Genomic DNA, 13,133 nt, shown 5'->3' with positions numbered 1-13,133 from the left:
TGGAGAGGAATGAGCACCCTGCATTTAATTCACCTGACCTGTCTTAGCCACCTGCTTTAGAATAAGGTAAATTGTCTCAGGTTGAGACACAGCTGCCTCTGCAGGAAGCACTGCCATTTAATCAGACAAAACCCAGCGAGGAAAATAGCTGTGGCAGCATGGTATCAGGGAGAGTATTGTGTTTTGGAAACATTATGGTACTGTCCTTCTGAGGGGAATTCTTTTTTGAAGAATCCAGTGTTTTGAAGGATTTTTGAAAAATATTTTTGGACAATTCATTCTCAAATTTCTCACATTTCAGTTAGACCCTTTTAAAGGCATACTGCAAGAAAAACTTGGAGAGACACCTTGAATGTTTCTAGATATAATTACTTTATATTCAGAGAGAAATATCAACACCTGAGCTGCTTAAATGTTCTATGACTGTGGGAGGCTGTGTGTAAAACAGAAGCTCATTAGGGCGTGCCATGTCCATGCAGTGTAACACAGAATCCATCAAAAGGCAACTGTTAGCATCTGCACTTGTTGATCTGACATTTAAGGAGTGGCTACTTGACATTTTCTATGCCTAGGGACTAATGGCACATTATTATCTATTTAACTTTCAGTCTCTCAGACGCATTGGAGACAGTGCAATTGACAGAAACTTATGGTTGCCCAGCTATTATCCCAAATTTTCACATCATCTTCACTTTGTCAACTCTCCTATCTCTTCGGAAGACCAAAAGGAAAAATGAAAAAAGCCTCAGAAAGGCATCAAAGTTAAACACAATTCCATACTGTGGAAGCTGAATAGCATTTTGGAGACTGCTACAGCTCAGATCTGAGGGTAAAGTAAGCACACCTTTCTTGAGCAGCAGTTCTGGAGACAAGTCATAAATTTCAGCAAATCTGGAATGGATTCATTCATTCTGTATAAAGCAAAAGTGTGTGCTTTGCAGAGTGTGCTTTGCTTCAACCGCCTCATGGCTGCAAATGGCCACTGTGGCCAAAGGAAAAGAAATGACAGCAAGAGCAGGGATACTGAGATTCTACTGATTTTGTAACAACTATGCTGGGAGTGCTCACTTCTCATTGCCACAATGGCAGAGCTTCAGGGTCCAGAGATGCTGCAGATGCATGATGACCAGGCAGAATGACAGAATGAATTTACATCTGAAGTTCGGACTTGTACTGGGTATTTGAGTGCAGGTCTACCTCACCTGAGCAGAAAGATGCAGACAGAAAACCTGGGAATGAGCTCTGGGATTTGATGCCTTCAGCTTCTGGGAAAAAATGTGTTTTGCATGACAAGGTTTTTTCTGGAAAGACATTGTCTGGAGGAAATGGCACTCAGGCTCCTAAATAAGAGGCCATACACAGGATCTGATAGAGTCTGAGTTGTTTTGACACAAAGATCTTTGGACTGGACTGCATGCGAGCTATCATCTCTCCCTGTCTTTGTGGATGACAGAGTAGGAATTCCCTACATTCACAGACAGATAGAGTAGGAATTTCCTTTCGCTGTCACGTCTGTGATCACCCCTCCACAGACACATGAGCATTGGAACTGTGCGTGCTTGCACCTCGTGGGCTCAGCCACAACAACTGTGAACCTCAGCAATGTGATGTGGGGCTTTGTTCAATTCAGAAATTCTTCTTAGTAGGGACAACTTCTCTCTAACTTTCAATATTAGTGCCAAATCTTCCTGTTCTTATTTTCATTCTATTGATTTCACAATTGCCCAGGCTCTTTGGCTAAAATGGCTGCTGAGGATAAGTAATCTAATGGAAGCAGTGTGGAGGAATAGATGTACTAAGATAAAAGACTTCAGAGATTCTTTGACAGTGACAGAAAAGTTGTGGAAATAGTCACATAAAAAAAAGAACCAAATTATTTAACAAGGATGGCACCTCCTGAAGGCCTACCCCAAATACAATACATGAAACAACTCAGAAGATTGAAGCACCCCTTTCCTTCGTGGATCTCCACCTTTACTGTTTCCAGAGAGGTCTGCTTCATGAGGGGGACTGCTGGAACAACTAAGGAAAATGAGTCACATGGAGCAGCAGTTTTGCCATTTGGCCTTGCTGGTATAATTTGTGGGCACCACACTTGATAAAAAGATGTTTTAAACCCCCCACGCTCTGCCAGGCTAGATCAGCAGGAAATGAAAGGAAGAAGAAATGAGAAGATAACATTTGTATGGTAAAAAATACTCAAATTGACACTTTTCCTGAAATGCTGAAATCTCCTTTGCTTTCTTGTCTTACATTGCCTCTCTGTTCCTTTGGGAACAAAGAAATACCAATATTGGAACCCCATAAATCACAGTAACTATTCTTTTACACTTGTCATCTGTCCACACAGCTCAGTATTTTATTTCTACAGTTTTGCTGTAATTGTGGTAGGGAGGAAAACCTAACACAACTGGAAAGTTGTGGCTTTCACTTTAATTTGTTAATGGAGAGATTATTTATAGTGTTCTAGTGTCCATTAGAAATTTTAGTATTGCTGCTACCATTGCCTTGCTTTAAAACTTCAATGTTAGAGGGCACCAGCCTTTGTGCTCTTTTGGTCTAACTAATAATGCCAAAAGCAGTAAGATGCTTAGCAGATCTTAGTGCTTAGAAGGCTTGCTTGTTCCAGGAGATGGGTTTTGGGCACTACAGATAAACAAGTACCCCTTGTCATCCCACCTCATGCCCACAGTATGCAAGCTTAGTGAAATGCTTGCAAAGGGAAAGGGACCATGTTCTCTTGCTGGAGACGTAGAGAGCATGTTGCACCAACAGCTGGGGTGGTAAAGTAGCTCAAGGTCTTTAAAATGCATCCACATCTACACATGGAGGGAAAAACTCCATCCTCTCACCTCTCATGTTCAAGGGCTGAGTTAGTTACAGATGCTCCCAGGAGGAAATGAAATCATGCTGTGTGTAATTAAACAGAATTTAATGCTTTGGTTCTTGCATATCAGGTCTGCTACTGAACCCATATAAGAGGGTGTACAGGTAGTTTATACATTGAGGCCTAAAGAAGCTGTGTGGCAATGAGATGGGACTTAACAGTGGGATTGGAGTGTGCCTGAATGGTTGCTGTGTCCTTACTCTCTGACATAGCATGGCCAAGCATGACACCCCACACAGGGCTCCTAGGAACTATTAGTGGGGCACTGGCCCTTGCTATGGCCTCTATAAAACTGCAACAGAAATACAAACTTTCCCACTATACAATGGCAGAAGCAAGGGTGAAACTACCACATAAAAGGTGAAGAGGTTACAGAAGAACCTGCAGAAAGAAGAGAACAAATATTTCTACTAGAACGCGAAATAGAAAAAAAATATAGTAAAATCTCTAAAAGCCTTTGTGGAAGAGGTTCTAATTAATGAGACAAATTAGTAATTTGTGACCAAACTTAGCCCCACCTAAAAGCATATTTATATGATGCCCATGGAGCTGATGGATTGCTCAGTTTCTCATTGGCAGAGCTGCCCCTTCAGGCATTAGCTGTGGATTCCTTTGACTCCCATCAGTATGAGTATTAACATGACTACTCTTGTGGAATACAGAAAATGAAAATTACAGAGCTAATGTGTAAGACTGTATTGAGAAATCTGGCAGCAAGGATTTTATTTCTATTTAAGCAGTTTTATTGTAGAACATGATGTGCTGTCCACAGATCACCCTTCTACTGTGGGTCAGTCTCATTTAGGAAGGTGATAGATGGTTTCTCTTCCTATGAGTGCAGTTCCAGTAATAGCATGATTAATGCAGTGCCTAGTTAAGATACAACAGTCAAAATTTTCAGTATATGTAAATAAGTGTTCATACACATGTCCTGTTTATTTTTGTTTAAATGCCTTTGAACCTTGTCCATTGCTTCTTCATTTCTTGTATGGCCACCTGGACTCAGATCCTTTTTTTCAATGTTTTCAGATCCAGATCAATCTGACAGAAAAAGAAACAGAGAGAGAGAAAATTGTACAACCAGAAAACATGAAGTAAATAAGCAAGTTAAGATTGTTATAAAAGTGGGTTGACTTACCATTTTACATGAGCAGAATGATCATCAAAGGATTTAACTCTTAGCAGAAATGTGAGTGAGGATGTGGTACAGACTGTCCTCAAGTAAATGATGCTTTGGATTGTCCCATGTCATTCCTCCCTGGGTCACAGGGAGAATGGGACTGTCTTGGAGTTAGGAAGGACTTTCCTCTCTTGCTCCTCCTGACTTTTCTCCTTGTTATTTAAGAGATCATCCTTTCTTCTTTCAAAACTATATGGATTTGTTGATATCCTCATAAATTATGAATCACTGAAAGTATTTTCCCATGGCATTTCACATTTAAAAACTGTTGTGAAACTTTAGGTAGGAAAAAAAAAAGCAGGAACTATTGGGGTGGAAACACATTTATTATTTTGCAGAATAAATACCAGCAACTTCATCTCAGTATGTGGCTGTTACCTGAGTGGTATCCACGATTGCTTGAAATTCAATGTACACATTTCAGTATTTCTATATACAAAGGGTGATAGCCTTACATAGATGAACCTGTGAAGCTTCAAAGATGTGCATGTAGAAAGTGGGTAAGTGCAGCAAACTAGAGGAAGTCAGCAGCAGTAACTTTCAATTGTACTTATTAAAGCAGAGGGTGCAGTAGTAGTGGAAAAAACCCAAGCTCTAGAGCTTTCATTTGCTCTGATAATAGGCATCAGCATAAAAATATTATTAAGGGAATTTTTTGTAATTTTTTTTAGCATTTTAAATATAAATCGTCTAAGTCTTCATATATTCTATACAGAGATTTTCTGTAATATTCATCATATGTTAAAAATGTGCTTCTGTCTGTTAGTTTTCTTTACCCAATCACAAACCTAAAATTTTATTATGTTACTAAGGTAACAGAATACATTTTCTAGTAAGGCTGGGAGACTTTGAACATATTAGCAGGTCACCTCACCTCCTTTTTATTCTTTTTTTTTGTTTTTTGGGAGGGAAATCTAGAATGTGAGGCAAGATCAAGCAGTGACTGTACCCTCATCCTGTACTTGATGGTGGGACAAAAATGAGAGACCCCAGATCTTCTGGCCCCAAGTTTTGTACTTGTCCATAGACAGCCTTTCACTCCTGGGTCAAAGGCATGTAAATTTGGTTTGGAAGAAGAAACTGCAAACTGATGCTTGCTTATCAAAATAGCTACTTAGTTAATAACATCAGCCAGTGTTGTTAACAGGACACTGCTTGGGTCATGTCCATGACTATGTTGAGCATTTAGGTTCCTTGTCATATTCTGGGCAGAGATCTGAGAGCTGAGTGTGATACATGAACCTCTGCACTGCTTTGGGGCTCTGTGGCTCCAAAGCCAACCAGTGGTGTCACTTTTATACGGTCTGTGCCAGAGTAATGGAGACTGGAGATGTCATCATGGGGTGCTCAGTGGGCTGGAACCTGCTCTGTGGCCATGTGGCTCTATGGGAGCCTCTGAGAGTTTTGTCATTGACTTCACTGGTGCTGAGATTTTACTTCCTGTAAAGATCAGGCCAAAAGACACCAGATAATGTCTTTTGTCAGACATTCGTTTTTTAGTGAAATCTTAAAAGCACAAGACTCCTTCCCATGCCCTCAATTTTTAATTTAAGCTGTTTCAGATAATTTGTGCTGTCAGAAAGTATCATTCTTAACCCTGAGGTAACGATTTTACTTCAATTTAGGTGCCTGATATCATCTGCCCGCTTTTTATCTTCAAATATCAAGTGTACTTTCATTGCACCTCTTGCACAGGCTATCTATGCATGATGCTATGCAATGAGGAGAAACAAAATGTGTGATTTTAAAATTATTCTTCTGCTCTTCTATTTTTTAATCTCCAGATGGTTTCTGAGACTAGTGATGTTTTCTTTAGGCTATATATTTTCTGCTTTAATTAACTTAATCAGCACACTTTTGAGAGATACACATGTGATTGGCTAATATCAGTTGCTAATATTTAATTCCTTTCATGAAATTAGAGGCAGATAAATGGTTGAATTATAATGGAATGATCTTAATTAGACTACAAGCTGATTAATGTTAAAATGAAACTCACCATGTTTGCTGTAAGGACTGAGCACAATGTAATTGCTGAGTTAGAGAGCAAGATCAGAACTGGATGACTGAATCTGCCATATATATTTATCAGCTGAGGGGCTGGCACCATTTGTATCACTACCTAAGAGCAGTGAAGGTAGGTAACTAATGCTTTGAATTACTGCCTCTCAAGTTAAAAAAATGCAACAAATTGACCTTTTTGTGTGTTGTATTGGAATAAGCCATCTCTCTTTCCATCCTGTCCCTCCCCAGTGTGTGGTTTGTGAAGAAGGACAAGCAGTCACCAAAGGCATCTATCACCTCAGGGGCTTTTCTGGGAATCATCAGGTAGTTATTGCTGGGAGAGGTGGAGGTCTGGCACACACCTGTATGGATGGGCTGGCTGGAGCAAGTCTGGGGCTTGTACAAGATTCAATGATTTTTATTGCTTGGTGAAGGATCTGAGCAAGTTTGAGTGAAATTCTCAGAATCTGCACCCTCTGTGTGTGTTTTCCCAGATGGCTACCATTAGCTGAGGAATGGGAATTCTAGGTTTTGGCATGGCCATAGTGAATTTGCTTGGTGTTAGGAGGGAGAGGAGTCATGCAATACTTACAGGGTCCCTTTTTACAAGGCCTGGGTTAGGGACGACAGCAATGAGGTGGGCAATTGTAAACATGGAGTTCAGCACATAGGAAAAGAACAAATTCTTATGCAGTGTTATCCTTTGACAGCTGAGGCTCCTGAAAAATATGTAACACATGTCGTAAATTAGTATTTTTCCTCTGATGTCACTTTAACAAGCTCTTTCTGGCAACGTTCTCTCAAGAATGTCTTTTGGCAAGGCATAATTGGAAAATACATGCCTTGCATTGCAGCCATAACCTCTGAAAAATTTTTGGGTTTGTTTTTACACCTGTTTAGCACCACATGCTTTTTAGACCGTGTTCTAAAGACTTATCCAGCTACATTCTTAGCTCTTGATGCCTTTCTTTAATTCATGGTAATTGAGATATTAAGTGGTAAAGCAGAACCCTGAGAATTTTCGGATGCGCATGAGGCAAGGAATGAATATCAGGAATACTGCTTTATAAGTAACTGTTCCCTGGAGACTCAATTTCTCAAATACTCAGATGAAAATTATTTTCTACTTCAGGAATTAGTAGTGAGGCAGGATGGGAATTTGGGCAGGAATCTCCCTAAATTACAGGGGGATTTGGGTTGGTATCCTGCATATTTCTAACTCCAGCTGAGATCCCAAACCAGAAGAGGTTGTTTTCCTGCTCAGAAGGAGAAGAAATCTCTTGAAATCACTGGTTTTAGGGAAGGTAGGATTGATGCTATTGTGGGTAACAGAGTTTCACAAGATAAGTTTTAAGAATTCTCATGAAACCAAATCATGACTGCAGTTTCAGACCTGAACAATCTCCCATTTCTAACTCATACCCAAATCCTCATGTCACCTCCTCATACATCCCCGAGGCAGAGGAAAAGTCCCCCACATCTCTCTGTGCCCCAGAGAATGGCACCAGGCTGACAGAGGGTGATGGCAGAAAGGCAGTCATGGAGCTGTTAGATAATGCTGTGCTGTCCAGTGATCACTGAGAGCAAGGAGGCAAAACTGCTGGTAAAGAACAGCTAAGAAATACTGCTGTCTTGCTGGGGTAAGCTCAGGTCTAGGAGTCTTTTGCAGTCTGGAATCGAGCACGGGCTGTGGCTTTCTTCTCCTCTGCATGTGGAGGCCAAAGCAGAGTGGACTCTCTTCAAAAAGAGAGAGCTAATCTAGCCAGCTGAACTCTCTTCTACTTATTTTGCTTTCTTGCTTGATTTGTTTCCCTTCTTTAGCCCCTTGGTCACCTGCCACTTATTCTTTGTTTTCCTTACACCTACTTTCCAAGTCATTGCATGGAGTTCTTCCTTTAGCTTGAGCTCATCTTTCTGGTTATGGTTATCAGCATCCAGCAATGCTTATCACTTCTTTTGACCTCCTTATTTATCAAGTCACCATCTTGGGTTCAGATGTCTATGAGATGCAGATCCTGGTGGCTAGGAATGAGAGTATGTCTGTACCCTTGGCCCTGATTTTATAGCACTCCTTTAGCATCAGCTGTTGGTAAGCACTGAGCTCCAGATACAGGGCTGGGTTCATGAAATTTCAGTTTGATTCACCATAGGACATGGTATTGGAAAAAACAGACCATTCTTTGGAGCTAATTTTGCAATACTATGTTCTTGTGCTTACTCCACCTGTATTTGTCCCCATCACAAATCTCACAGATTTCTAGTCTTGATGTTCCTTTTCTGCTCCTAAGCTCTGGTGATATTTATTCAGTCCTGAGTTTTCCCGTCTCCCCATAGTCCATCACTTTGATTAAACCACTTAATCCCAACTTTTTGGGGACACTATGACATACTTATTACTGTCTTTCTTTGGCAACCCTGGGAATAGGAATGGTGTGACATCAGTTCTGTTCCCAAGAGATAAAAAATTTCCTTATTACTGAGAACCATCTCGTCAGCTCCTGGCCACAGAAATGTAGACCCTCATCTCTTGAAGTGCCTTTCCGTGTGGTTTCTGGTACAGGGAATCTTTTGTGATAATCTCATCCAGGTAGGTGTGTCTTAACTTCAATTCCTGTCCTTCCTCATTGCTATACTTGACTTTTGGAGATTTATTAACCTATTTAATTGGACTTCAGTACATGTTGCCTTTGTGTGCTGCCCAGCCTCATTTCCCTGCCTGCCTTCCTCTCTTAGTTTTACTTTCTCCTCCTTTTCCCTGAGTATTCCTCATTTCCTTGATTACAGCTCTCTTGCTAAACATCCATCTGTAGCATTAGCGTTTATTTCCATACCCTCACTTTCTAACTTGACCTTCAGTGTTTGCCATCACAATGGCATCAACACCTGCCACACCAAGAGGAGAAAGTGGAACCAAACCAAGCTTTTTGTGCCTCCACAAGCCCCTGTCCATTGTCTCTTTAGAGTGCCAGTCTCCTATGCTTTCTGTGTCTCCCCTGTGTTTCACATTGATTCTGTCTCCTACATTTCCTTTTTCAGACAGGTTCTCTTACCTACTCACGGTCACCCTTACTTTACTGTTCCTATCTCTACTTCCCTTTTACAATTAGAATGTTTTCCTCATGAAACTGCTCTGTGAATCTGTCATTTTTCTCATGTATAAATACTGAGAATATTGATTTTCATGCCTAGACCCTTATTTTTCTCTCCTCCCCCGTTGTTTAGGTATCAAATTATTTTCATGCTTTGTACCATGTCCTCCCTTGACCCTGGGAAAAGCTCCCCAAAAATACCACAAAATGTTCTTCCATCCATTACCCTTCAACTCCTTTTAAGAGTCTTGGCAACAATTAGACTGCAGGTGCATTCATAACACACCATCTATTATTCTGGCAAATATAGATTTGTTTTAGTCCCCATCTGTCTTTGTACAAATGTCTTTGTTTTAATAATTCAATTGAAAGTGATTTGGAGGTAGGAGTGCCTCTTTATTTTGTGTTTTATTAAATAAGATAATGGGGTCTCACTCTGCAATTATAGAAATCTTGCAATAAGGTGATGACGTGTGAAGCTGTTAGACCCTCTACTTTATTAATGCTTTCTCTTGTTATGAGTTAGCATTGCTTAGTGATGCTCATCACTACTGATTCATTGTTCCCTTCTGAAAGTACTTCAAAATCTGTGATGCCAGATCATTATGAATCTTGATACCCAAAGGTGAACGGAAAATAAATCTCTGCCAGCGAAAACTTATATGTGGGAAACTGCAGGATCTGCAAACTGCCTCTAAAGTCAGAGGCTATTATGCAGTCCTGAAATCATCTCTTGCTATCTGATGGACTGTCTGATTGACAGCTTCCCTTCAACTGAAGGTCAAATAATCTATGGCTGTCATAGCCAGATGATAGAAAACAGCTGAAGGTTACATGAGCCCTGCTCCCACACAGCTTCATTCTCACTTTCCTATGACTGTAGCTTGGTTTTCTCTTTGACTTCCCATTATGAAGCACTTTGGTTTAATTCCTTTCTCTCTCCTCCCTGTAACCTTTGTGTCATGGCTTAGTCATGGCAGGGGAAGGAGAAGCGGAGGAGGGAAGAGAGGAGGAGGTGTTTTACTGTCTGGAAGGCTGCTGCAAAGACCAGTCTTTCAGTGCAGCCTGGGACCAGCCAAGATCATGCGTTGTTCATGACTCAGAGCTCAGAGTGAGTCAGACAGGCTGACCCTGCCTTGCTTGCTGCAAGGAGTCACCTTGCTTGTCCATTTAGCATACCTAATTTCACCAGATCCTGTCTTTACTGTCCCAAAGATCTCAAACCGGGGTATGGGATTCCAAATCAGCTAAAACCGTGCTCTTTCCAGTTTTCTCAAAGCATTTCTGTGACTATGGTTTTGTGCTATTTATCAGCTTAGATGGGAAGGGAATTTATCAGTTCATTTAGCAGAGTTTCTAGCTATCTCTGTAGCTGATTAAGATGCTTTATCACAGGCACTCATCAAATTGTCTCTTTGGAAATTACCAGAACTCACAGCCTGTATTTGGATACACCTGTTTGGAGTTTGCAATCTTACAGAATCTTATAATCTATGAAAAGTCCAACCATTTAATTTTCCTGTGTTTTCTAGTCTTATTCTTGGTGGTGGTGATGTTGTGGACTTATCTTTTACTACTCTTCCTGTTTGGCATTTGAGGCAGAGGCATGTAGTTGACAGTAGACAGGTTCACAAAAGAACAAGACTGAACTGTTCTAGTTAAGCTGCCATACGGTAGCTGTAGTGCTTTAGGTGAATATCAGTCTCCTTTAAAATTCTGATACAGCAGCATTCTGTTTTTCTTTTAATGAGGATAGCAGGCTTCACACTAGTGCCAGATTCACTCTTAGGGTTGAGTCCTGTAAGCACTCAGGTCGGTAACTCAGTCCTTCAGTCTCAGATTCAGGAGCTTGGAGCTCACTGCCCCAAGCCCCAGTCACGGCACCTGGCAAGCTCTGGACGTGCTCTTAAGGAGCATAAGGCAATGGGTAAATGAAAGGCCTTACTGCATCCCCAGCTGCACCATTTCCCCATGGGCTGCCCTTTTCACACCAGTCCTGACAAACACAACAATCTGGTCTTGGCTACACTCCACTGGGAGAGGTCCCCTTGGCGAGAGGAGCCTGCGCTCAGACTTCTGTATCAGGATTATATAGAAAGACACTCATAAGAGCTGCTTCTCACTGCCATGACAACTTCCAAGATTTCCTTTGGTTGAAGTGCCTCGGGGAAAGAAGAGAGAGTGTCTGTAAGAAACACTTACTTGAAATAGAAGAAAATTGCCAAGGAAATCAACAGGGATGTTATAGACAAAGCGTGGCCAACGATTGCCATATAATAAAGTATGAACGCCATCTGCAATTTAACAAAAAGAAAAGGCAAGCATGAACAATTTGCAGGCACTTTGTTTTCTCATTGAGGAAGAATCTACAAAATCAACCTCCTATTTTGTATTTTTTTTTCTTTCAAACATTCTTTTTCTATATATATATATAATATCAGCAATCTATTAAATAGCATGACTCATGATCTAAAGATAAGTGTTTCTTACATATGCTAATCTGTTCCTGATATATTGAAGTGACTGGTGAGATCCCTGCTCACACTGTGTCACCAACTTTCCCAAGCTCCTGGATATTGTAGCAGACATAATACATTTAGATTTTTAATGTGCCCATGACAAATTTTCACACATATGCCAAAAAAAAAAAAAAAAGTCAAATAAAAGAGATTGCTGCAGGATTGGTAGAAAACTCTTATGTGTTCAAAACAGTTTAAAAAACAGCAATCATAAGCTTAATGGTCACTTTTGGAGATGCTTTTGGAGATGAGTCAGTACTTAATCGCCCTCAGGACTTGTATTATGGCTGGGTTTTTGTTCAATGTATTCATCAATGAGCTGATCCAGAAAAACTTCTAAATTTCCAGGTGATACTTCCAGATAGTAGTGAGGGACTTACAAAGGGACTCATTTAACTGAGGTGACAAGAAGATGTCATATGAGCTTTAATAAGCTTTAACAGAGTGGGCTAAAAGACCTAGGACAAGTGGTCTAAATCCTGTCTACACAATGCTTAACTTAGGACTGGAAACTAAACTCAGGAAGGAGATCTTGGAGTCATCCAAGCCAGTTCTCTGAATCATTGGCTTACTGTGTAATGATAGCCAAAAAGCCAACAAAATAATGATTATGACACAAAAGGGCGCTGAGGGTAGAACAAGAAAATATGTTTACAGCACTAACCTTAAATTCATGAGTGCTTCAAGTCTCCATACCCCACGAACATAGAAGAGCAAGGAAAGGTGAAAAAAGGCAACTAAAATAGTTTCTGTGGGTACAAAGGCTGGGATTCTCCTTTTTGGAGAGGAGAAGTCAGAGGGGGCTTTTAACCAAGGCTTTCAGAGTCATGAAAGCAGCAGCTGAGGTGACCATTATCCTCAATGCACACCACACAACAACAGCACGTTCTGAGACAAATTCTGGTTCACATTAGTGTGAACCTTGGTGCTGGGCAACTCAGTGCTCTGATAATGATGTGAATCCAGTACCCATGGACAGATAATTGGGCTTTCACTAAATCTAAGGGAATTCGAAGAGAGTCTGATTCATATTTTTTATACCAGTTGTAAAATAAAATTGCAGGACAGCACCTGAGCATTAGAATGTTGAGTTATTTAAATGTCACACTTTAGTCTCAGCCAAGCTCTTAAGCATCAGCCATCTGTCAGAGGAGTGAGTGAAGAATGCCAGGCTTCACCACTGCCTCCTTTCTGAAAGCAAGAACATGGCAGCAGCCTGTCTGGGAAAAAAGACTGGAAGTCTTAGTTCCTCTGCTGGAACTATTCTCTTTTCAGTTCTATTTCATTCTTTTTTTTTTTTTTTTTTTTTTTTTTGCTATGCATGAGCAATTTTCCTCTTCTCAATGATTAGATGAATTGCTTTTTGTTGTCTGAAGTTTTGACGCTCACATATATTTGGTATTTCCAAGTGATTTTAAACTTTCCCTTGAGTACAAATATGAAAACAATTCAGA

The 13,133-nt window shown here is 40.5% G+C and overlaps 1 protein-coding gene across 1 annotated transcript in view; it reads right to left on the bottom strand.

The window, feature by feature from the left end:
* Nucleotides 1-13,133, bottom strand: part of CALCR (calcitonin receptor) — a gene marked incomplete at both ends in the record, with an annotated part of 152,494 nt that overhangs the window by 29,768 nt on the left and 109,593 nt on the right. Inside the window, 2 exons of the mRNA XM_084209024.1 lie at nucleotides 6,664-6,790; nucleotides 11,363-11,454. Coding sequence (XP_084065150.1) covers nucleotides 6,664-6,790; nucleotides 11,363-11,454 — 219 coding nt within the window. The remainder of the gene's footprint in view (nucleotides 1-6,663; nucleotides 6,791-11,362; nucleotides 11,455-13,133) is intronic.

Source organism: Fringilla coelebs (assembly GCF_963513975.1).
Source record: "Fringilla coelebs genome assembly, chromosome: 1".
Classification (NCBI taxonomy): domain Eukaryota; kingdom Metazoa; phylum Chordata; class Aves; order Passeriformes; family Fringillidae; genus Fringilla; species Fringilla coelebs.
The sequence above is the reverse complement of the archived record's forward strand: the minus strand, read 5'-3'. Positions and strand labels throughout refer to the sequence as shown.